The 27,835-nt window shown below is 31.7% G+C and overlaps 1 protein-coding gene across 1 annotated transcript in view; it reads right to left on the bottom strand.

Moving 5' to 3' along the window:
* The window catches only part of LOC140444960 (uncharacterized), a 351,698-nt gene that overhangs the window by 28,372 nt on the left and 295,491 nt on the right, over positions 1-27,835 (bottom strand). The window contains exons 4-5 of the mRNA XM_072536692.1: positions 10,206-10,382; positions 2,210-2,318 (exon numbers count right to left, since the gene is read on the bottom strand). Coding sequence (XP_072392793.1) covers positions 2,210-2,318; positions 10,206-10,382 — 286 coding nt within the window. The remainder of the gene's footprint in view (positions 1-2,209; positions 2,319-10,205; positions 10,383-27,835) is intronic.

The raw sequence follows: 27,835 nt of genomic DNA, 5'->3' as shown, positions 1-27,835 counted from the left end.
ATATATATATATATATATATACATATGCTGTATAAATCAAATTTTGCAATAGATCAAATTATTCAAATTGGAACTTAAATGTTAGAATTCCAGCCCACTATAATAATTAAATGAAATATTAATCATGCGTAAAGGATACACTGATTAATTGCAAATCTGAAAATATGCATGAGAAATTACGTATATATTCAATGTGTTTCATATTTTCTAGGAAACTAATTATAAAATATAAATTAAAATTCCTTAAAATATTTAATAACATTACAAAAGTTTTAAATTTTACTAAATAAAAAATTTGCCTAATTATTCATCAATAAACCAAAATAGCATTTTGGTATTTAAAAATCAAAAAAGATTCTTTAATGTTGTGTCAAAATGAGATTTATTTTGTTAGATAAATTGCAAACAAGATAAAGTGTTTAAGCAAAAAGGTCAAATATCATTTATAAAATACTGTGGTGAGCAACTTGGACAGCTTATAGAAAGGTTACGACCGAATTAAGTAGAGAGTTTTGAGAGTTTTTGTTTTATGAGAGGACACCTCATACCCCAATATGACTTTTAAAACTTATTTACAGAAACACATAACACATACATACACTATGATCTTCAATACTCTTTTTATGATAGATAGATAGATATATTTAGAGAGGTAACCTTTTGGCCTATTCCACTGCGACCTTTTCAGATCTATTGTGGTCCTCTAGTCCTAGATAACAATCTCTAGCCTGTACCTTTTTAAAAAGTCTAATAGCTTCGAGACTGTACTTTCCACGTAGCTATTTGCCGGTGGATTTTCTTCTCCTAATGCATAGAACCGCATATTTGTCAGACTGTCACTCTGACATAGAATGTGCGTTGCTGTTTCTTCTTCGAGGTGACAGAATCTGCACAGGTCTTCATCTAATAATCCCATCAGCTTCAAGTGCCTATTCAGCTTACAGTGCCCTGTTAGAAGACCTATGGCTTTGACTGTTTTCCTGTCTTTGCTTATTAGGTCTGCCGTAAATTTTGGCGAATGTTTTGTAATGAACTGTTTCGCCTGTCTTTGTCCTGGTGCATTCCTCCACCATTCCAGAGATTTCGGTCCAATTAATGGCATTGATGAGCCTTGTTTGGCCATTTCATCTGCTTTTTCATTGCCGTTATGACCCTCGTACCCTAGTACCTAAGCTACCGTAACCTTGCTACGGTCTTCTAGTTTATTTAGTAAAAACACACACTCCCCCGTAATAGCTTAGAATTGACGTCTACAGAATTGAGTGCCTTAAGCGCTGCCTGACTATCTGTGAAGTTGGCAACTGAACGGAACGTTCTTTCCTGCCTTTCTATTTCTTCCACGCTGTAATGGATTGACGTTATTTCCACCTGGAAAACAGTCACATCCTTAGATGGACTTACCGGAAAATGTATCCCTTGATTTGTCCCTACTATGCCGGTTCCCACACCCCCTGATGTTTTTGAGCCATCCGTGTATCAGGTAGCAGCAGATTTTATTCCTTTATTCCAATCATTCCTGCCTGGTATCTTAATTGTGAACTTATTGTCAAAGCTATATCTCCTAGCTGTGGCATCGATAGGTTGTCCCATCACAATATCGGCTTTTAGCTCCTCGAGTAGCTTTCTGTTGTTGGCACCATGCATCTGGTTTATATGTCGCTATGGTTTAATCTGTGCATCACTGATCTGGCTTCCCCCTGTATAAAGATATGAAGTGGTGGTAGATTTAGCAGGACTTCTAACGATGCAGCAGGAGTTGTTTTTAATGATCTACTAAATAGAGTAATAAAAATAAAGTTGTAGAAAATTTAATTAGCTACAAATAATGTTTAACAAAAATTTTCTGTAGGGTTGCTAATTTACGAGATATAGCGCAAAAACCCTTTGCTCCCTTTTTCCCAAATGACGACAGGTGGACAAGAGTGGCAAGGCCACAAACTTGAACTTAAGCTTATACTGATCACTTCCATACATCAAAAAAATAAAATTGCGTCCTCTCAAAAATATAATCTCAATGTAACTTTTCGATGGCCTATTTGATATTTTTAATAATTTGTTTTTTGTACAAGACTAAGTTTCTTCGCCGCTGACTTCATATTTTAATAGTTTGTATTGGTTGCAAATATGTTGATAAAAAGTTCTTATTAACATTATAATTAAACTGAAAATATAATATATATATATATATAAAACATGTTAGGATAATTACCTTCTATATTAGAGGATTGACTATGTCCATATAATTCTAAATTTAAGCTATAATATTGTTCAGATTTTGTACAGTCAACTTCGTCTATTCTTTCACAGACTCGAGTTTCCTAAAAAATTATAGAAAATATATATTAACTAAATAATGTAGGTACAAATAATAAAATATATTTGATATTAAGAAGACGAAAATGATACTGTGGTCGTAATAACATACTATTTCAGGTAGGAACAACAGCTAACCTGAGAAATCGAATAACTACACAATTATTTATACAAATAAATAAATTTAAAAACAATCTACTACCTATTTATGAGCAATAGATCTACATCGATACAGCTAGGTACAACCAACGCTACGTTATAACACATTACTCGCGCGTCTGATTGCTATACCATTTTGATCATTCAATTTGGAAATGTGAAACTTTCTAGAACATTTCTTTAAATATACTTTGGAGATCTTCTATTTAAGGAAATTTCAGGTCAAGAAGAAGAAAAAAGCTAATTTTAAGCTGGAAGAACATGTAAATACATAATAAAATTTGTAGAAATCTTAAGATTTTTTACTTGGCAAACTAAAATTCAAATATTTGTCTACTGCGCTTTTAACAATATACAAAGCAAATAGATTGATAAATTACCCGACAAGGAAAATCTACAATTTGCATTCCACGACCTGTTGTCACCACGGCAAATATCCTTCGCGAATTAGTTTATAATACTCCGAAGATGAGTAAATAAATATAACAAAAAGATGTTTGCGATTTAATTTTAATACAGGACTACTGCCATCCGCTTAGACGTATGTCGACTTTCTTAAGTCTCCTCAGAGCTACAGAAGCTCTGGATTGAAAACAAATTTCTTTCGTCATAAATACGCCAGGAAAATAAGCAAAAAAAGTACCCTGTTTTTGACACTCGTCCGGCCAGGCAAACGACAGTTGTTATGAGTAGTATGGACCTCTGTAACAAAAACCTATATGTTTCCTGCAGTCGATTTTTTGGACTTAATTAGTTATTAACAAATTAAAGTAAAAAAACGGAAAATTTTTGCTTTTTACGTCTATCGGCAAAAAGTGAAGCATTTTAAACAAATTTTATAAGAGAAGAAACTGTTAAGTCATATAAAAACCTTCAAAATGGCGTTTACTAAATGTTTCTATCCTTATTTGTTGCTTAGGAAATTGCAAAATAGATAAAAAATTTTGGTTTTTTTTAAATGTTAATAACTTTTTTGAAAATAAACTTATAACATTTATATTTATAACATAGAATGCTGTGTCTATGAGTGCTTAAAATATTGTTAAAATTTCAAAGTGATTGGTCAAATAGTTTAAGAGTTATTTTGTTTGTTTATCCCAAATTAATTTTTTTTGCAACAATATAAGTCAGAAAATTATATAGTTTTAGTAATTGTAATGATAGTTTCTTGAAGAAGAAGACTTGTTCTAACGTTAAAATATCTACCAAATTAATACTTTGATAGAAAAATAAAAATATCTAGAAAACTGATAACTTTAGATATAGGGAGTACTTTGTAAAATTTGAAGTACGATATTAGTACTTTTTGATAGTGATATAAAATACAGGGTGTTCTATTTAAAATTACCAAGAAAATAATGCACTTGCATTTTGACTTACCCTGTATTTGATTTAACGAATATTATAAAAACGAATATGTTTTATAATTTTTAACAATTATTAAAAAACTATGGTTGCAATATATCAATGTTCCTATACTCCTTTTTAATTATACAGGGAGTTAAACTTGATACGATTTTCAGGTAATATTTGGTTAGAACTTTTTAAATCCCCGGTATAATATAATAAAACTTTACATTGTTGTAATGGGGAAGTGAAGCAGAAAAAAACAAAAGTTTGGTCTGCCACCATCTTATGGAACAGCCTGTAAGATTGTAACTAATTTTAAAACTAATCCTTACACTAATCAATCACCCTGTATATATATATATATATATATATATATATATATATATATATTTTTAGTGGATTTTCTTGGGCTTAGGTTCATAAAAAAATTTGATTTGGTACTAAGGCATTTTCATATATTTTTTCGACGTTTCGGCAGGAAATCCATGCCTTTTTCAAGAAGTAATATTGACAAGCATGTAAAAATTTGTTACTAACAAGTAGACGTCACAATTAAAATAATATTAAAAACATAGGACATACCCACTAAGTCACTACATGTAAAAAAAATATGATTTTTTTTACATGTAGTGACTTAGTGGGTATGTCCTATGTTTTTAATATTATTTTAATTGTGACGTCTACTTGTTAGTAACAAATTTTTACATGCTTGTCAATATTACTTCTTGAAAAAGGCATGGATTTCCTGCCGAAACGTCGAAAAAATATATGAAAATGCCTTAGTACCAAATCAAATTTTTTTATGAACCTAAGCCCAAGAAAATCCACTAAAAAAATATATATTAAGGTTCAAGAACTAAACTCAAACTATATATATATATATATATATATATATATATATATATATATATATATATATATATATATATATATAAACATATATTTTAAAGTAGATGACTTTAAAATTATATTGCCAATATTACTGAGTTGCATTCTTGGGACGACTTTATTGTAGGATAGTTCATTCGATAACATGAAATTAATTCTAACTTAAAAAGAATAATAATAAAATAATAAAGAATAGACATTAGAAAAATTATTTTAATTAATATTTCCAAAGCAATACTATTTTTAGAAACAATTGAATAGGAGAATTTGTTGTTTTCATAAAATCTATTATAAATAAATTATTTACAACTTTATTAAAGAGGTATAAATAATTATAAATATTTATGTTTTTAAGTAAAAATTATCTCAAATATTATAATAAAAATTGAAAAAAAAAATTAAGCAAATTAGATAGTTTATTTAACAATTTATTGAAATAATGCATATTCGTAATGTACGCAAACAGTACATACAAATTAAAAAAGGAACGTTGAAACCCATAAATAAGAACCAGCGATACAGCTAACAGCTCTTTCCCCTTCCCTTCGGCTTCCGTGAGTTTCGAAAGCAGCCGATTTTAAGAACCACATTTTGAAGCTTTGTGGACGATGTCGTTGAAGGGCAATCTTTTTAGCATTTGGTGCGTTAAAACTATAATTTTCTTTGAAATAACACTAATTAGATTTATTAATTATAAACAAAGCTGCTATGAATAAAATAAAAAAAAAGAGCCTAACTTTGTCCCAAATAATTTTAGGACAAATTTTTTTTCTTTTAAATTTGTGAAAAAATTCAGGCTTCTTAAATATAAAAAAATAATATTCTTGCAGGCAATGGTTAAAAAGTTATTCTAATTGTTTATAAGCAAAAAAGCGACGTTTTTGCAAAATTATTTTGCAATATTTAAAATTAATTTTCTTTATTTTTTTTAATGTTAATAATAAAACAAGTCTTCTTCTTCCAGAAACTACCCTTACAATTACTAAAACTATATAATTTTCTGACTTATATTGTTGCAAAAAAAATTAATTTGGGATAAACAAATAAAATAACTTTAAAACTATTTGACTGATCACTTTGAAATTTTAACCATATTTTAAGCACTACAAGGCACAGCATTCCATGAAATATAAATGTTATAAGTTTATTTTCAAAAAAGTTATTATTAACATTTATAAAAAACCGAAATTTTTGATTTATTTTGCAACATTCCAAGCAACAAATAAGGATAGAAACATTTAGAAAACGCCATTTTAAAGGTTTTTATATGACTTATAAGTTTCTTCTCTTCTAAAATTTGTCTAAAATGCTTCACTTTTTGCTGATGAACGTAAAAAGCAAAAATTTTTCGTTTTTTTTACTTTAATTTGTTAATAACTAATTAAGTCCAAAAAATCGACTGCAGGAAACATATAGGTTTTTGTTACAGAGGACCATACTACTCAAAACAGCTGTCGTTTGCCTGGCCGGACGAGTGTCATGAAAAAATGCTTATTTCCCTGGGCTACAAAACAAAATTAATAGGACGCTGGAACGTCCTATATAATTATTTTTATAATTATAATTTTATAACAGGAAAGATTTGTTTTCAACCCAGAGCTTCTGCATATGTCGCTTTGAGGAGATATACGTATAAGCGGATGGCAGTAGCCTTGCAATGAAATTAAATCTCAACCATCTTTCTACTAAATACACAACATTCGGTCTCAAATAAACCATTAAGAAAAGAAGGGAAAGTAACAGAAAGATACATATTTTAGTCATAGACAAAGCGTATAATGCAATACCAACATTAAAACTCCGGGTCTTAAGTTCTTAAGTCTTAAGTCTAAAAAATATACCATTTTGGGGCAAAATTCTCAGTGAAAAAGATTATAAGACACGAATGTTTTGTAACAACATTAAAACAGTAAAAATTAAGTGTTTTACCTCTTGTGGTTTGTCAATAACCAAGATCTTCTTCTTTTTTTATGCCTATTCGATTATCGTATATGGCTATCAAATTTTCTATACTAATGTTGTTGAAGATAGCTCGAAAAAAGATGCACTAGATCTGTTAATCTATTTCCTAACGTTTATAAGCATGACGCTTTTCTTCAACCTGGTCCGCTTCTTCCATCTATCTTGCCTTGTATTATCAAATAAAGTATATTATATCTCTCTGGGTGATGCATAATATGGCCAAAATGTTCCAGTTTCCGATTTTTTAACTGTTCTGACCACTTCTGTAACCTCGTTACGAACTCTGTCTACCCAACTTATTCACAAAATTCTCCCATACTCCCAGATTTCAGAGACTTCAAGTTTTCTTAGAAGTTTATCCAACAAAATCCAACCTTCGATACCATAGAAAAGAACACATAATATCTTACTAATCTAATTTTCATTCCCAAAGTAACATTGTTTGCACATAATATTCTTTTCGTCTAAACAAATGCAGCTCTGGTTTTCTCTATACGTATTCTAATTTCTTTGCTCATGTTCCAGTTCTCATTTGAAAAATCTCATTACAGCCAAGATAACTGATGATGTTGGTTCTCTCCAGTTTTTCTCCATAAGCTGTTACCCCTTCTAGTTGTATTGGCGATTTACTGATAACCATCATCTTTGTTTTTGTGATGTTTAGCTTCAGTCCATGTTCATCACACGTTGTGGTAATCCTATTAATCAGATGTTGAAGTTCTTTGTAACTATTTACAATTAACAACGTGTCATTGACGTAACTCAAATCAATAAAATTGAAACCATTAATTGTGATACTATATTAAACAATATCCAATGCTTTATTGAAAACAACTCAGAATATATATTAAATATTAGTGTAGACAAAATGCAGCCCTGTATTTGTATTCGAAGCTCTTCAAAATTATCTTAGATAATCCTGATATTTGCACGTTGATGCCAATGAAGATTTTAATGATACGTAGGTATTTTTCATCAATACCTATCTGCTGAAAAATGGTTATAATTTCAGTATGTTTTACTCGATCAAAGGCCTTCTCAAAGTCAATAAAACATATATAAGCTGGATGGCCGACATTTTTGCATCTCTGTACCATAACCTGAATACTAAATAGTGCTTCTCTGGTTCCAAATTTATTGCGAAACCCAAACAGCGTGTCACTAAGTTGTTCTTCTATTTTTTGGTACATTTTTAAGTGCAAAATAACTAAGTAGTATGGTCTGTTTTTTAACCAGGAGGAGTAATTCAAATTTTCCGCGCTGTAATGCTTGTTTGTAATTGGTCCAACCACAGGCAAGTTTACTCCACTAAATTATGACATGTTGACACTAATGACATTTGTGAAATTTTAAAATTCAATATTTAAGTATATCGACGATTTTTTTGTATTTTCTGCCTTATTCCTTACATTTTTAGATATTTCGTTTATATTTATATAAAATACAGTTCTTTTCAGAACTATTTCGCGACATATTAGTGTTATTAAGATAACGATGTGGATTCGATGCCAAGTACTAGTGGTAATTATTCCTCTACACCTAAAAAATGTCGGGTAGATTTGGGTCATATATCTTCAAATGAGAAACAAAACATGATTTGCTTATACATTATAAACATGTATAAATAAACAAATCAAAATTGATAATTCTGGAATGAAAATAACAGCCACGCTAGCAAAAATAAAACAGGCAACAGGTTAGTTTTGCAGAATAGTTATTGTTAAAATCAAGATTTACTAAAATAATGCTAATTTTATTAGCACATTACTTTAGCTTGTATTGGAATATAAGCAGACTTCAACAGTAGTATTGTAAAATTCCATTGGATTTTAGATACCATTTTATCACGAATATATCGCGTTCGTATACGTTCTTTTTACGATTTTCTTCTTTAATGTGATAAATAAACTCTAAAAATTCTTCAACTTTTTCATAACAGTCCAACATTTTTTTATTGTAATTAGAAATACTAAATAATATATATTAGAAGTGAATTCGAAAAATTATTATTCAAACCCAAAAAAGAAGATGTATTTGGTGACTTTTCTAGTAACTTTCTTGGGTGTGAATCTGTCTTTTTAGTTTACTCCTCCTGGTTAAAAAACAGAGTATAGTATAAAATGATAAAGAAGCTATGGAGTATATGATGTTAAGTTAATTGTCTTCTTCTTCTTCTTTTTTTTTTTATAAGCAATTCTGATTGTTCATTGGCTGATTAATACCTCTATGGAAGGTTGTCACTGCACCTTTTGCGCGATCGTCCGATACTTTTTCTGCCGATTGGTAACTTATCTCTTGCTATTTGACGACACGAATCTCCTTTAGTTTGCTCATGTGGTTATTCCATTATTTTTTTCTATTTTCCTAATTCTCTCTATTTTCTTCTAATTTCTTCAGTTCTCTTTCGATCTCTTGTATTTCGCGTATTTCCTGTAATTCTTCTCAGTACTCTTATCTCTGTCGTTTCCAGTAGCCTTTGCGTTGTGGCTGTGTCGGGTCTTGTTTCTGAGACATATGTCATTATTGGTCTTAAACTGGCTTAATAAATTCTTGACTTAATCTTAGTGTTAATGTGTCTGTTTCGCCATATAGTGTTATTAAGGCATCCTGCCAGTCTATTTGTTTATGTTAATGTTAAATCTGTGGACCAGTCTTTGCAGACTATTTTCATCTTGGGCTATCAATATTGGGTCGTCAGAGGAACAGAGTATTTTTATTTCTTTGTTTTCCATTCTGTATCCTCTTCCTTTGTAAACGTTTTTGATGATTTATGCATGATCAAATAAAAGAACCAAGTATTACTCTGTCAAACGCTTTTTTAAGTGAATCAGACACAGAAATGCTGGTTTACTATACTCTAGTGATTTCTCATTAATTTGTTTTATCACGAATATTGCATCTGTACACGAGCATCCACTACTAAAACCCTGTTGTTCATCTGCTAAACTTGTCATCTGATTTATTAGCAGTTGTAAAATTTTAGTTGTAAATTTTAGCGTAGTATTTAACAAGTTTATACCTCTGTAGTGTTCTGGCGGTTTTTCATCTTCTTTTTTGAATAGTAGAATTAGTTCGCTCGTTCTCCAATCTTCGGTATTTTATTGTGGTTTATAATTTTATTAATTATTGTTGTTAATTTTACTGTCATTGCTGCTCCACAATATATCAGTAATTCGTTTGGTATCCCGTCTTTACCTGCTGCTTTTCTGTTCTTTAGGTTTTCAAGTATTTTCCGAACTTTCTGTACATTTATATTAAGTTCTTCATTTGTGGTAATTTTTGGTGTTTCCGGATCTAGCGTCGTATGTCTTAATTATATTAGTTGCTTTACCTCCGTTCTTTGACCTCTTATAAAGCGCCCTTTAAATTAATTGAAAAGTACGATATCTGGGGTTTAAGGGTGAACCTCCAAATAACCAAATATCTTTGTATCAATGAAGTCCATAATAAAACAAAAAAGTTGTGCAAAAGAACCAATATTTTAATACACAGAATAGTAAATTTAAGAGAGTCTAGCAGTTAGCAGTACTTACCTGATCAAAAACTGTTCCATTTAGGCACAAAAATCTGATGTCCGTAGGCTCGTCAAGTAGGCCAATAGTACAGACGTGGAACATTTGACAGTTCGTTTCCAGATCTGCATAATAACCGCCGATAACTTTGCCTACGCACGTGAAATTCGTGTCTGGAAGATTATCGAAATCCAAAAACTGAAAAAAAAAATTATTTAACAGTTAGTTAAATATAGTGATAACATTATTTGTAATAATTAAAATTAAGCAGTTAGTTTTTAAATCGTGATTACAGGCATACAATTTTTCTAAAAGTAAAGACCACGTGGAGATTTTGGAAATATAGCGCTTCCTTTTCTTTGTCCTTCTGATAGAACGTCTAAATAAATTCTATAGCTTTTTTTTCCCATTCACGTTTGACTTCAATTCTCGTCACCATTATCAGTTGTTAACAGTTCGAATTTTTTTTCCTATATTATTAGTATTATTTGAGTTTTTGTACGGGTAGGAAAAAAACAGTTTTCACATTTATAATTTCCTGTGACTTGCGATCGTTTATAATCTAAAAGTATAAATTGTGCATTTTTCCGGATATTTCAAATGACGCATATTTATTGGCAAAAGTCAAAATCGAGCAATAGAAATTCCACTACGATAGTTTAATTTAACTGATAAGATTTATCGATCTCATGAGAATCGAAAAAAATGGCAAAAATCGAGCAATCGAGTTAAGAAGCTTAATTCTAAGAATTAAGCTTCAGAACCATATAAAATTTAATCTTTAAATATGTAATTACATCCACTTATATTTAAAAAATAAGAAATAGATTACGCACAAATTTTCATAAAGCAAAAAAATATATCCCATACCTCAAAGGAGCGTAATTACCTCAAAATGTAAATTTACGACAAACCCATTATTTCATAAAATTTAAATAGTTTTAAAACAGCTAATTTTTTACGTAAGGTTGATGGCTATCGTCTTACATTACTTAATAATTAAAGATACATAATTGTTCATCGCACATAACAAAAGACAAAGTCAATGTTACTTTGACCTAATTGCTCGTCACGAGAAAATATAAACATGAGGTGGGTAGCAGTAGAATCTGATCTTAGCTTTTCTTACGGCATGCGATATTGAAATAAAAGTTACGGAGGGTCATTATATTAATACTGCTATGGACCGAAATATTTTTTGTTTAAAAGAATAAAAAATGGTACTTTTTTAATCCAAATAAAAATTAAAAGAAAAATTGAATCTTTTAATTTACATTTGGCTGTCTAACAGGGACCGAGTCCTAGTAGCTTCCTACGAGTAAACGGATGAAACGAATACTGCTATACAGCGTTCCACGTTAAGAAAATAACATTAGGCTTATGGAGATCAGTGTTGCCAAAACTCTGATGCATGCGGTTTACTAGATTGTCGATATATTTTTCGAATTTCCATTTTCAATTAACATTTAACTGTAAAGTCAGAATAACAACTGAAGAACCACAAAGCCTTATTATCATTATGTAGTCTCAGAGAACGACATAAAATCGCTGACATACGTACACCGTATTATTTTAAGTTGCAATTAGTAATTAGATATATGCATTCCAAGCGGTCCGTGTATTTGCTTTTAAATCTTTAATAGCCGGCAAAGTGTATGATTTAACTAAGCAATCTTTTCTACTGATTTCTATGATTCATGGTATATGATATTCTTAAAGAAAAACAAATAAACTGTCGTTACTATAATTAAAATAAGATAAAATAAAATTATCTTTTGTAAATACTAATTATTTAATTAAAATCATTTTCCCTACTTTTCATCTCTTGTTTCGAATGGGCACTTTTGGTCAATTACGTTAAAAAACATTAATTTAATTCATGTCTGTCAAACGAAAATACAAATAATTATACAAGCCTGAATCGTACTTGTGTTCATCGTGGCATCGCTGCGCTCCTATCGTCCATAAGAAATACATGGCCCGCAATGTTATTTTCTTAACTTGGAACGCTCTATAGGAGGCTGCTGTCTGTCTGTTCTAAGAAGCGACTAATGGGATGCAAGGGATAGAATTAGAGGTGTTGAGCCGTCGTTTGAGGTATCGAGATCGCAGCAACAGACACAGAGCACGATCTGTCGTTTTCACGTAGGAACAGTAACGTGGCCGTCGTTTGATGTGTCGTGTGTCGGTAGTCGGTAGCGGCAATGCTAGAAGTGAGACGAGTCCATAAGTTGCACTGGACACTCTACTCTCATTCCCCATAACCACTGTAGTAGGTTTAGCAGACTAAACATAATCATTGCCAAGCTGGACCTCCGCTTGTGGGATTTTTTAGTGGCCGCAGAAGTAGTAGAGTTGGAGGCTTCTCAGAAGGAGCTGTCAAACTTGCGAGGTGGGTCGTTCTTTCTCACCAGCGTTCACTTGTTCGCCTTCACGAAAATCACGGGCAGGTGTTTATGTAGCAACACAGACGAACTCGAAGAAACATTAGTTCTACAAGAATATAATAGACTTTAGTATTGTTAATGAGTCTTAGTTGCTTCTGGAAATGTAATCCAAGTGGTGATACCGCCTTTCATTGTCCACCACTCAGCTATCCCGTTTAAGTGAGTTGGGCACTGGTGTAACCGGCAAGGGGGCGGAATGGTGGGTTTGCCAGCAAGTTGAAACTTAAGCAGACCGTATGAATCTTATAAACGTTACTTGAACTTTATGTTCTGGAGGCGGGGCTAACTACCAAAAAACTAAATTACGTCAAGCTGCGCTATTTGAGTGGAATAAAAAATGGATTTGAAATTAATCACGCTCTGCACTTACCAATTCGAAACCACTGCTCCAAAGCGAAATTTTTTTTATACATAAAATTAATGCTTTAGTTTCCATAAAAAAGTAAACTTAAGAAATAAACTAAAATAGCTAGAGCAATTTTGACGGCTACATATGTGCAATAGATTTTAAAAAGGTTTTTGACAAGGTCCGACATAATAAAATATTAAAGGTATTGAAAACTGCTTGCTGCTGGATTGGAGGATAAATATTTACGAATAAGTACAAAATTTAAGAAGGCGACAGGCCTAAGACTCTTAGGACCTGGAGATCCGGGGATGTTATTGGTTGGTCAATTACAAGAATCGCGAAAATTGTCAAATATCACTCCCACACGCAAACCGTGAAAAAATGGCAAGAAGGACAAGGATGTAGACCTGCCAAGGCAACACTAAGTAACCTTAAAAAGTCAGCATCAAAGAATCACTTAATCGTAATGACCAGAAAAAACCTACGATTGACCGTAGTCGGTTTTTTAACTGCTTAACCAAGCAAACACCTCCACATACACACCTCTATGCAGAAATCTTAAACGAGCATGCAGAGCATGTCCTATGTGAATGCCCGGAATTATCTCCAATACGAGAGTATGCGTTAGGCGAGCCCCGGCCTACACCTGCCCACATAAGCATGATGTCCCGTTGTGACTTGTCCACCTTCCTGGAAATGGCAGGATAGACAATAAACTAAGAACCGCAGCTCCCTGGGAGCTGGTTCATTATCAATTTATCAACAAACTTAAAGAAAATTTTGGAAGTATGGGGTATCGTAATTCAGAACAGTACTACGAAGAAGCTGCTACGACAGAAGTTTCTAAATAGGTCAATATATATCCTGAAAAAGGTAGATGATTTTACTGCGAGCGCAAGGAAAATCGTACATCAAAGTATTTTTGCAAAAAGCGCTACAAATATATGTGCTTAGTGCACGGTATTTTTATTTAGATGAATAATAAACACCAACGTATTTTTTTTGCTTTTGTGAATTAATGGATTAACGTCCATGGATATTCTACAATACAAAATTACTTTTTTCTGATACTTTTCTTAATTTTTTATGAGATCCAATTAAGTTACAGAGCCTTTAATTATAAGACCTTTAATATAATTTCTATTTAGATTGTAAATTAAATCGATTTTTTCTGAGTGGGCTTAAGCGCTATTTAGGACATTTTGCTTTTAATATGTGAAATTAATTATTGACCCAAAATCTACCGTTTGCTGCAGAAATAAACTAAATTCGATTATTCCTTACCTGCATTTCTGAGTGAGAAAATAATGGTTTAGCGCAGAAAAGACCTAAGTAAACTAACTCAGTATCTTTTTTTTTTTATTTATTTACGCTGTAACCACCAGGGTTATTAGCATAACCTAAATATATAATACAGGTAAAGTTATAAAAAATTACAATAATTGATACAGTCCTGAGTCTTTAAGATAACTTATTGTGTTTTTAATGTTCATGTTTTTTCCTAGGGCTTCCTTTATATTATTTGGTATAGTGTGCTTCTTTCTTGCTGCTTCATATGTTTTGCACTGAGTTAGTATATGCTTCACGGTGAGTGTTACTTGACAATTTTCACACATTGGCGGCACAGTTCGCGTAAAGAGGTGTTTATGTGTAAAGTTACTGTGTCCTAGTCGCAAACGTGTTATTCTCACTTGGTCCTGTCTATTCGCTGTGGATTGGAACCATGGTTTCACTAATTGTTTGATTTCCTTGAGTTTATTTTGTGATGCACTCCACTTATTTTGCCACGCACTTAACACTTTATGTTTTATTTCTGACTTAAAGTCATCTGAAGAAACCTCATTAATAAGAATGGAGTCCCGGCTGAAGGATGCTAAGCGTGCTAGTTCATCTGCTTCTTCATTTCCTTGTATACCTGAATGTGATGGAACAAACATGAAGTCAACAGTGATCTTATTATTATTTAGAATCTCTATTTCTGATTTGATATGTGAGGCTATTGGATTATTGGTATATAAACGTTTGATAGTGTGAAGTGAGCTTAGTGAATCGGTTATTATGAGAGACGGGGACCGTTTTGACTCTTTTATGTGGATAAGTGCTTGTAATATTGCAAACAACTCCGCAGTATATGACGAAGTAATGGGCTTGAATTTAAATTTTAAGGATGTATTGGGTGTAAGGATGGCTGCACCAACATCGTTTGAAGATTTGGATGCGTCAGTGTATATCTTATAGTGATTTTTATAAGTTTCCATTTCTGTTAAGAATGATTGTTTGATCAGGTCTGTTATAGTCTCACGATTTTTATATATACTAAGGTTAGTATTAATCTTGGGAATCGGTATTAACCAAGGTGGAGAAGTTAGGAAATTTGTTGGGAGAATTTCAGGAAATTTAAGATGTAGGTCATGAAGGTTTCTTCTAACTCTTTCGTAAAATGGTGGATCTAGTCTTCTTGTAGAGAAAGTGTCTTGAAATCGATCTGTGAACGTATTGGTATAAGTAGGGTGTTCTTTATTACTAGCTATTTTAGAGGCATATGAGAGAGAAAGGTATTTGCATCGTAAACTTAGTGGTGGTTCTCCTGTTAAGCATTGTAAACTTTCAACTGGTGTCGTTCGAAACGCACCTGTAGCTATTCGTAGAGCTGTATTTTGAACAGTTTCTAATGTTTTCAATACTGATATTTTACTTGATGAATAAACTATCGCACCATAGTCGAGTTTGGACTCAGTCCCTTTAAGAAAATAAATATTTAAATTTTGTCATGCTGTGTTTGACCTTGCGCTCTGTTTTGGTTTTAAAATGCAAGTCTCGTGTTGCGAAATATTTTCAGTGATTTATCGGCTTCGATAATCACATTTTTCTGGCAATATGTCTAATTCAGAAATTTAATCAAAAAAGCTAGAGTCAGTGGTACTGCGTATACAGATTATAAATGCAAGATGGTTGCTGCCAGGCAAATCGGAGGTGCTTGCAAGTAAGGTAAATAAAGTTATATATTAAATAGCCTAAGTATATAGATGCGTTATTTTTTAGATGTAAAATCTAAAATCTCGCTCCGCTCACGCGTTAAAATATCTCAATTGTTAATCGCCCTTATTAATACACTTGTTGGTTAAATAACTAATAAAATGCACTGATGGGCTTAATAGAAATAATGTCAATAACAGTATATTTTTCTTATTTTAATTTGTTTCACTACATGCTGGTACTCAACTATTTTGTAACGAGTGGCTTTTATATGATGGACCGTTATGCACGCTAAGCTATTATATAACCATATTATTGTCAAAACTATGGTACACACTGTTATTAGAGACATTAATCAAACGGCGTATTTTTTAGCTTCGAGTAAAATATTTAGAGAACACAAATCGTTACGTGAAACAGCCTGCCAGCCATATACGAAGTAACAAATTCATATTGCTTGGTAATTAGAATGGGTTTAGTTAATTAATATAAAACTTTATTGTTATTAATGGGAAAATGTTGGCCAACTAAAATGAATTATAACCAGCGACCTAGGCTTCTGAATGACGTTGAGGTATTAGCTTCTGTTTTAAATAATTAATATTACATTAAAATCATTAATATTAATTACCTATGTTATTTTACAAAATGCACAAATATTCAAATTCTAATAACCTTATTAAACAAAGCTACTATTTGTGTGAGTGTGTGTGATCGATATTGTTTCATTAATATGTGATATTATTTTATAGACAAGTATTGTTGCTTATTGATACATGGGGTATTTTATTTACATATTTAAAAACGAATTTTAATCATCATGTTAATGCCCCCTGACATTTGTTTATGCTATTTTGCATCAAGGACAACGCATGCGAAATTTTAGTAAAAATACTTCTTCGCTATCACCAAAGGCGTAACGTAAGAGAAATATTTATGGTTATCTATTTCTATATTCTACATCACTAATTAAACTGTCATTTTATTACATTTTTTAGATCTTTTGTACGTTTGAAAAGATTAAAAGCTATATTCTGGCTGAAAATAGTAGAAAAATTGAAGGAAATTTAAAACAAAGTCCTACTACAATTTGAAAAAATATGTCTAGTATTAAAACTCTCAGTAAATAAGGTAAATAATAAAGAGACCTGGTGGTGATTAGACTTGGTTCAAGTAAAAAATTAGGAATAAGTGAAAATAATATAAAGATCAGAATAAAATAGGTTGGTAACAGATATTGCAAACTATCATCATCATCAGTGGCAACAGCTCGTTATGAGCCAAAGCCTTCTTCAGAACAATCTTCCATTGGCCCCTGTCTCTGGTAACTCTTCTCCATGCTCAACTCCGATGGATTTTAGATCATCCTGTATGTTATCTTGATACCTAAGTTTTGGTTTTTCTCTGGCTTGTCTTCCCACTTGTCCTCTTAGGTCGAAAATTTTTCTGATCGTTGCAAACTATATGGTCGTCAAAAAATAAGAAATAATAGTATATATATTAATGTGATATTAAAAGTCAGAGGTGCGCCAAACAATTAATTAGCTAATTAATTAATTAATTAAACTTATTTAAATGATGCAATTATGATTTTATCACACTATTTAATTCTCTTATCTCAGGGTTATATTCGTGCTTCAATATCTATGCTTTACATATGATAGGTAAGGTCTAAGGAATATCGGAATAATAGTCATATATGATACAAAATTATATATTGAAATAAAATTCACACTCAAATATCTTAAACAAAAAATATCTCATACAATGATTATCAAAATTTTGTTCTACGTACGTGAACCTTCAAAAATTATTGTTATATACTATATAATTTAAAATTTCAAATCAAAATTGTTGTTCTATATCTCCTGATAAATATTTCTATCTTTTCTGAAGCAATTAAAAGAAAAAACTTTGTTGATAAAGAAAAACTGACGAATGAAAAAAAAAACTATCTCTCTGAAGATGAGTTGTTCAAATCCTTGTTCCTTGTAGCCTACACTATCTATTCTTTGCAGTTCCCTAGGTAATCAGCAATCTTACAACAAATTATTGCGAGCCTCTCGTCTTCAATGATCTCCTTCAGATGCACGTATCGTTCAAAAGACGCTAGCCTCTTCTCCTCTCGATAAACTGAATCTCTCGTTCCGGCCTGAACAGTGACTCTTGGAATATATAAGTAGAAAAGTATGACTTACCATATTTTACTGGATCAGCTTCCGTCAGGATACACTTAGTTCACGAAAACTCACAAACATTCACTTCTAATGCTTACTATCACTTGGGAACCGCCAAAGAACAACGACTGTTCGCCTTGCACCCTTGGAAAACAACTGATTATATTTTCTCCCTCAAAAATCCAGCTAAACTCTCATTCCTACATAGCTATCTCCCTCTTTTTCAATGTCCTCCAATCAGAGTTCCTCATACTTCCCACCATCTACCATTTAGATGACAAACAACAATTTTACCTACAATTATAAATTTCCTACAAACTATTAACATGCTAATCGGTTTCTAAAAATTCTTAAGAACTAACGGAGAAATATAATTTCTAAATTCTACCCTATTGTCTTTATTCACTGTACAAGTCCATTTGGAAAACCCGGTCGTATTGTTCAATTCACTTAAGCTCCGTCATTCGAATATATTTTACAAATAAAATAATTTATGCATATCTTTAAATTTTGTTTACTACAGGTAATCCAAAGATAATGGACTTTCATTTCTTCGAAATATCTTTTATAGTTTATTAGGTGAATTATTTGACTTATATTTTGTATTTTGAAATATTTTAAAAAAATCAAACCAATTTTATTCTCAATTTTACATAGCATAACAATATATATATATATATATATATATATATATATATATATATATATATATATATATATATATATATTGTTAAATGTAGTCGTTATCTATTTTATTCCTTGTTCGTCTATAAGTTTCAAGAATTCTGTATAAAATTTATCAGGCCCTACAGCTTTATCATCTTCAGTTTTTCTAATAGCTGCCGTGACTTCTTCAATGGTAATCGAGGGTCCTGTTTGGCATTCTATGTCTTCAATGGCAATATCTTTGATCTGCAAATGTCACTTTCTTTATTTTTCTTCCAAGTGTCTAGTTTCTCTTCCACACTTAGTAGTGAATTACCTTGGTTGTCTGCCAAACATCCAACTCTTCTAGGCCTGTATAAGCCTGCACATTCTTTAACTTTTTTGTGCATATTGAATGAATCGTATTTCTGTTATAATAGCTGTATTTCCGCACATTGTTCTCTCAGCTGTGTGTCCTTAACCATTCTGATTGCTTTTTTTATTCTCATTAGGGTCGAAAAGCATTTAGCACCTGATAAAGTGTTTAGTGTGTCATCTATACGTGGAAATGGATAACTGTCTTTTTGTGTGACCTGGTTTAATCTTCTGTAGTCTACACAAAAGCGAGTAGATCGTCTTTCTTAATTACTAAGACTACTGGTGAACAGCAGGGGCTGAAGCTTCGATGATATTGGTATTTATCATGTCTTGTATTTTGTTATAATAGGTCAAAAAACGTGTTTTGTCTAGCAAATGGTAATCTCCGTGGGACTTGACGAATTGGTTTTGCATCTCCACTATAAATTCTATATGGGATAAACCTTACGCAAATTTCGTAACACTGCTCCTTCATTTATAGTTATTCGTTTCGTAACTAGTCTATCAGGGACCGAATGAAAGTTTCATATTAAATTCCACCGCTGTCACCCATGTTACACTTCTTGAAAATAACTTGATTCAACACCAACAATATTACAATTCAAAACCAACAATAATAATCCACTTTGAAACTCGTGATATATCCTGGTATGTTTTGGATCCTCAATAATTTGTTACTCTGCGTAATTGTTTTACAAACTTAACTTTTTCTTTTTCTTGTGGACACCATATCTACACCAACCAATGTCTATTATATATTAAAATCGATAAACACTGTTCTACAAAAGCTTATTTTTTCATAGTGACTGCTAATGTGGGCATTATGATTCAATGATATCACGATTGGCACGAATGCATTCACTTATGAAACTCTGGCTTATAATTTTCTGATAAAAATAACTGTCGGCAAAAATATTTAACTAAATAAACACGACGTTGGTTTAAGGTTTGCTTCTAATACCGGCAACTAACATATTAAACCACATAACCAACAATCTTATACTTTTAAAACAGGGTAGCCGTACTATTAGCAATAAGGTACCTGTAAGGCGTATTTTGGAACGGTTTTATTATGTTATACAACATGCAGGGCCCGAGGATACTTCGTCAATTGGGTGAACCAGATTGTGAACGGTTATAAATTATATTTAATGTTGTTAAATTGTACCAACTTCTATAAATCATAAATTTGAAAAATTACTCTAATAAATTGTTGATAAGAAAATTAAGTTTAAGAGTGTAAGCTCAAGAGTTGTGTACCTCATATTAAAACTAAACGAGAGACGCTCTATTAAAATTATCCAAGTATATGCACTCACGACGAGTCATAGCGATGAAGAAATCGAAAACTTTTATGAAGATATAAACAGAGCTATAGAAAAAGATAAAACCCACCACCTAATCTTAATGGGCGATTTTAATGCTAAACTTGGATTTAAAGAAGATAACGCAGAAGTGGCTATGAGCTTATTTGGATACGGTGAGCGAAATGATAGAGGAGGTGTGCTACTACATTTTTTGTTGCATCATCAGCTCTATGTGATGAACACATTTTTCAAAAAGAACCAACAACGTAAGTGGACGTGGGCTAGTCCAGATGGCATAACAAAAAACGAAATTGATTTCATCATCACAAACAGAAAAAATATTGTCCAAGATGTTACAGTAATTAATAAAATCACTGTTGAAAGTGACCATCGGTTGGTTAGAGCAAAAATAATGATCAACATTAGACGAGAGAGGACAGCAATGATAACTGAGAGGCATTCTAATAAATGGAAATCGATAGAAGATAGAGTAGCTTATCACAATCTCATAACTTCAGAACTGAAATAAGTAGAACATCTAAATGAAAATGTATTAGATATAGAGGTGACAAACATGCGAATAAATAGTGCGATTTGAAACGCTCATAGAAAATATAAGGAAAAAGGAAAAACAATATGGATAAACTCACTCAAGCTACTAAAGATCTTATAAACAAAAGAAGAGAATTGAAAGACAAATACACAGATAATTTTATAACACTTAGACAGTTAAACAAAGATATCTTAAAATCCATTCGAAAAGATGTCAGAAATTACAACACTGAATACATAACTCAAGCCATTGATAAAAATAAAAGTTTAAAGGTTCTGCGCCGACAAATGACTAAATGATAGAAAAATATTTGTAAACTTGTGAATAAAAAAGGAGAAACTACAAAAAATAAGGAAGATATTTTAAAAATTGCTCAAGATTTTTACTCAGAATTGTATAAGCGAGAAGAACTTCCAGATCCTGATCAAAATCAAATACCAAAAGTTCAAAATGTAGGCTCAGAAGACATCCCAGATATCACAACAGAGGAAATAAAATCAGCTCCCTCGGAGATGAAAAACAATAAATCACCAAGAGAAGATGGGATAGTCATTGAACAAATCAAAGAAGGAGGAGGAACGTTAGTAAATGTGTTAAAAAAGATCTTCAATACTTGTTTGACAAGAGGCATAACCCCCTTCCAGTGGCATAATGCAATAATAACCATAATGCACAAAAAATGTGACATTTAAGACCTAAAGAACTACAGACCTATTAATTTGCTCTCCCATACTTTCAAACTATTTGAACAAAAGGCGTTTGATCCTATAGATCATTATAAAATGCTTTGAGCATTGGCTGACTGCCGCATTGACTACCGATCTATCGCCTTGATTAAAAGTATTTACGAAACTGGTACAGCTTGTGTCCACCTTCATGAAGATACCAAGAAGTTTCGAATAGAACGTGGAATAAGACAGGGTGATACTATCTCCCCTAAATTATTTACAGCTGTTCTTGAATATATGTTCAAGCAAATGGTACCAGAGGATAACATGGGAATTAATATAAATGGGTAAGATCTGAACCACGTAAGATTTGGCGATGACATCGTTTTAATATCTGATAGAGTTGATAAAGCTACAAAAATGCTGCACACGCTCTATAAAGTGTCAAAAACAATTGGTCCTAAAATTAACACCTCAAATACAAAATTTATAACCAACCTTATAGTCAGCGGTAAAATTCTGATTGAGAGCCATAGCATCGACCAAGTTATAGCCTACAAATATCTAGGGCATGAGATTCGCTTAGGCCGAGATAATCAGATAAGTGAAATACAAAGAAGGATAGGTCTCACATGGGCTGCCTTTGGTAGAGTGAATAACATTTTCAGGTCTATTATTCCAGTTTGTTTAAAAAGAAAGGTTTTTTAACCAGTACATTTTACAGGTTCTTTCATATGGTGCAGAAACACTGACTCTGACAAAAAGAACAATAGGTAAAATAAGAGTTACACAACGCGCTATGGAAAGATCAATATTAGGTATTACCATCAGAGATAAAGTACCAAACCTAGAAATAAGAAGAAGAACTGGAATCACGGATGCAGTTGAAAAATAGCCATGGCTAAATGGGCTTGGGCCGGACATGTTGCCAGATTAACGGATAATAGATGGACCAGAAAGATTCTGGAATGGCGACCAAGGCAAGAGGCATATCGAAGCAGAGGACGACCACCGACTAGATGGACGGATGATATCAAACGCATCACTACAAACTGGATGCAAGAAGCTCAAGATAGAAATAGGTTGAAAATTTTACGGGAGGCCTACGTTCAGCAGTGGACAAATACAGGCTAATTGATGATGATGATTTGCTCTATTTACCACAGTTTCGTTCATCTTTTCAGGATATTCGGGTGAATCTTCCATGCAATCACATCTCAAACGCCTCTAAGCGATTGGTCGTATTAGCCTTCAGAGTCCAGATCTCGGTACTATTTACCAACACAAAAACAACACGTGAGTGAAAAGTTTACCATAGCCTACCCTGTATAATAATTATAATCTTGATATTATCTACTTTACATCATTTTTTATTTTGTAAATTCGTTAATAACCTGTTTCTTATTTAACATGAACCGCCAATGTATTTATGTAACAAATCATACAATTTCTCCTAAGAAGTGCTATACGTGATGCTAATTATTTAAACTATGTTTGCTTAAGGCTTACATTCCATAAGTATCGTCTTCAGTTTCGAGAATTATATGATTAGTTCAAAGTGAATGAACACCTAAGGCTAAAATCACTAGGTAATTTTTAATTTCATTATTTTCATTTCTTTGTGTAATTAAAATGTTCATACATATATGCTTATCTTCAATCATTGTGAATAGATAATATCTTGGATCTATCTTTTGTGTTGTATTAAGCGGAACTATGACTTATACTTAACTGAGCAGGTAGAATGTATTAGCTAACACTCTTATAATTATTATATACCCCGTTTAATAGACATCTACTTAGAATCGTTGAACGAATTGGAATAAACGCTTTATAGTTAGATAAGTTTATAAACATGTTACACAGCTCCTCATAGACAAAAATATTTGTAAATGGGTATATTTTATAAAAACCCTTAAAAGGGCCACATCAAAAACACGAACGTTTTCGGAACAACAGTTCCATCATCAGGTTAAAAATACAGGTTACCATGCCTGAGCCACCAAAATATTAGGGTAAAAACCCTTTAAAATATATAATGTTACCAAAGATTGTACATGATGTTGTTAATATTATTTGATGTTTAATATTTTAATTAAATTTTACTTCAGGTAACATACACCCATGCTTTAAGTGAGTTCCAGTGTCCAGAGAGTAAACCTCTTCAAACGGACTTCAGCTGGTAACTATACAGCCGTGGTATACAGCCAGCTGCAGGAATTATTTTCCTTGTGAATTTTTTTTTAAAAATATTTGATTTATAAGCATAAATGCTTACCAATATTTGTTTACGATGCCAATTCGTTCCGGATATTGGTGATAAATAGACTTCGGCAAATATGCATATTGCATATTTTGCATATTGTGCATATTTTATGCAAATATTTCATATTTTGGCATATTTGTATAAAAGTTTGCATAAAGTGCATAAAAGTTTAGATTTTTATACTGTATTTGAAAATTTTTAAACATACCAATTTATTTCAATTCTTGTATAAAATTTTGTAGTCATTTTAATCAAGAAATGATCTAAGTACGTAATCTCTACAGGTACAAAACATTTACAATTTCAAAGAAGATCAATTTAAGTAGCCCTCAACATTCTTAGAAAGTCTCGGTCACTGAGGCATTCAGTTATTGGATAATCGCTAAGGGTTTGCTCATTTGCATTTTATGATCTAATCCCCAAATCTATCTACAATTTATTGTATCTTAACAGCAGGTAAACGGCTAATAGTTTTGTTCCTAATTTAGGGATTTTCCAAAATCTCCCAGTTTATTGAATTAGGTACCTAAACATTTCTAATTTGATACTCAGATTTGTAAATCATTTTTGTTTTGATATTCAAAGCGTAAACACTCGTTGTGCGTAACAAAAAGGAAGATTGTGATTTTATAATGCCTAAAACAACCAGTGCTTCAACTTGGATTAAACCTTATAAAGAGCTGTCTATGGATATGGGAAAAATCTACTGTTCAGTCTGTGGCAAAATTGTAAGTATCTAATATTTTCTATTAAATATCTAATATTTCATAAATACAGGGTGTTTCCAAATGACACTTACAACGTTTGACTGTAGATACTTCTCGAAAAATTGAACAAAACGATATAGTTAATGAGGGGTTAAACTTATTTACTTTTCGAGATACAGGGTGTTAAAATTAAAAAAAATTAAATTCTTTTAGTTAATAACAACAATAACTTTAAAACCAATAAACGTATTTACTTGAAATTTAGTACTCGTAGGTTGTTTTTAAATGAAAAATAGCTTCCTATTGTCCATGGTACAATACAATGGTGTGTATTTAGAAAAATTTTTCACCTTTACTTTTTTTATGAAGTCAGCTATTCTAAAACACAATTATTTTTATTGTAATTCAATTAACAAAAAAAAACTTTTGTTGAATTTTAAAATAAGTTATATGATGTACTAATGGTTAGTAACAAAAACTAATTTGTGGATTAATACTGCATTTAAAACACTTAGCGAGTGTTTTTTTTTCCAAACCAGTTATTTGATTAACCAAAAACACTTTGTATATTTTTATATTTTAAAGGTTGGGTTAAAATAAAGGTTTTTATTTTTATTTATAGATAGCATGTGAGAAGAAATTTCAGATAGACCAACATGTGAGAACTGCTTCACACATTGCAAAAAAAGGAAAAATAGGAGGAAAACATCAAACTTCAATGGCTAAATGTTTCCAATCTACTTCAAAAAAATTAGATGAGCAAGAAACTTTTAATGAAGACTTGTGTCGCGCATTAGTGTCTGTAAACATACCGCTTTCAAAATTAGCAAATGTAAATTTTAGTTCGTTTTTAAAAAAATATTGCAAACTTAATGTTCCAAGTGATCGGTCTCTAAGAAGAATTAATGTGAACGGGCTATACTCGTCGGTGTTAATTAATATTAAGGAAGAAATTGCAGATAATTATTTTTACATATCTGTAGACGAAACCACTGATTCCTCAGGAAAGTATATTGCTCATTTATTGATTGGTGTACTTAAAGAAGATACCTTACCAAAATCTCATCTTATTTCATGGCAGCAACTTGAGAAAACAAATGCTTTAACAATTTCGCGTTTTATACAAGAAACATTAGCTACTTTTTTTTCTTCCGACAACTATTCCTTCTAATAAATTACTGCTTATTTTATCGGATGCTGCTCCTTATATGGTGAAAGCAGGACAAAATTTAAAAATATTTTTCCCAGATTTAATACATGTTACTTGTGTAGCGCATGGATTAAACAGAGTTGCAGAGGAAATACGAAAAAAGTTTCCTCTTGTAAATACCATGATATCCAGTGTCAAAAAAGTATTTCTTAAATCTCCTATAAGAATTCAACTTTATAAAGAAATGCTACCTAACATTCCTCTTCCACCACAACCTATTTTAACGCGATGGGGAACATGGTTAGAAGCAGCTAATTTTTATGCAGATCATTTTGTTAAAATAAAGAACATAATTGATACGTTAACAGATGAAAGTTTCCAATCTCTTTTGGATTCTAAACAAACTTTTCAGAGTAACTTGCTTCAACAAGAACTTTCATTTATAAAATCAAATTTTAGTTTTGTTCAAAAAACAATTACTCATTTAGAATCACCAAAACTGTCATTGTTCGAAAGTACAGCATTAATAAAAGAATTTGCGTCATGTTGTCGGAACGTTAGAGGTAATATTGGAAAAGATATTTTAAAAAAATTTGAAGCTACTATGGAAAAAAATAAAGGTTACCATATTCTTTCTGAAGTAGTCAGTGTTCTAGCTGGAAATATTTCGGAAACAATTAATTTAGAACCAAATGTTTTGGTGAGTTTGAAAAATGCTCCCGTTACATCAGTTGATGTTGAACGAAGTTTTTCCATATATAAATATATGTACCCAGACAGAAGCCACAAGTTTTTGTTAGAAAATTTTGAACACCACTTGGTCATTTATTGTTACCATAATTCTAAATAAGTTTATTCATACTTAAAAATGATGTAGTTACTTAAAATAAATGTAAATCTTAATGAATAGTAGGAAATATTTAGTTATGTACACTTTTTTTTTAAATAAAATTGTTACTATTTTACAATTTTTTTATTTATTTGTATGCATATTTTGTAAAATATTTGCATATTTTCGGGTAAACACGTGCATATTTATGCGCATATTTTCTACATTTTTATTTGCATATTTGCCGAAGTCTAGTGATAAACATAGCTATCCTAACTTTGCTCGCAGCTATTGGAAATAGTGCTGTTGTAGACGTATTAAACCACTTTCTCAAGTTTTGAAGCCAAGATACTCTCCTTCTCCCTGTTTCTCTCTTTTTTGATACCTTTGCCCTGAAGAATGAGTTCGAACGAGCTATATACGACTATTTGTTCATTTCTCATAACATGGCCAAGTTATTCTAATTTGCGCTCTTTGATTGTGTTAATAATCTCAGATTCCTTGCCTATTCTTCATGGGTCCTCAACATTAGTCACACGATCCATCTATGAAATTCTTAAGATGCGTCCGTAACATTACATCTTGAGGACCTCGAGCTTTTCTAAAGAAGTTTCAGAAAGTATCTAAGCCTCTACTTCGCATAATAATTAAACTTCTTATAGATCAACCCTGTGCAGTTCCATATAGAGTGGAATAACAGCTATCATAATACGACTCATCCAATCCGTTCTTAATCTCATCTTATATCCATTATTTTTTCTTTAATTTAAATATTTGCTTATTAGATTCTCTTCTTATAGGACGAAAACTGTCTGTTAAAAGTGGAGATTTAAAAACCCTAATATTTATAAAAAAAAAAACCGCGAGTAATTGGTTTTATCTTGTTTAGATACGGGAGTCTTAATGTTGGAGAGTAACTTTTCTATGGATCTGATGTTCTTTATCCCAACCTTAACAAAAACATTCCGTAGAGGCCTTAAAATGTTGTAAGTAAATTGTAAAAAAAATTAAAGAGTAATAAATGTTAGATGTAGTGGGAGAACTCTGATAGATAGCTCCTGGTGGACCATTTGAATGTAATAATAAAGCATCTGATTCTCCAGCATCAGCCAAAGTTGGTGAATATCTCTGTGATTTTTGTCGACAAGACCAATAGGATTTTTACCGTGGCGCGTCGAGTTGATACAACTGACATTCAA

Source organism: Diabrotica undecimpunctata, chromosome 7 (genome assembly GCF_040954645.1).
Source record: "Diabrotica undecimpunctata isolate CICGRU chromosome 7, icDiaUnde3, whole genome shotgun sequence".
Classification (NCBI taxonomy): domain Eukaryota; kingdom Metazoa; phylum Arthropoda; class Insecta; order Coleoptera; family Chrysomelidae; genus Diabrotica; species Diabrotica undecimpunctata.
Note: the sequence above shows the minus strand (reverse complement) of the source record. Positions and strands in the feature narration are given on the sequence as shown.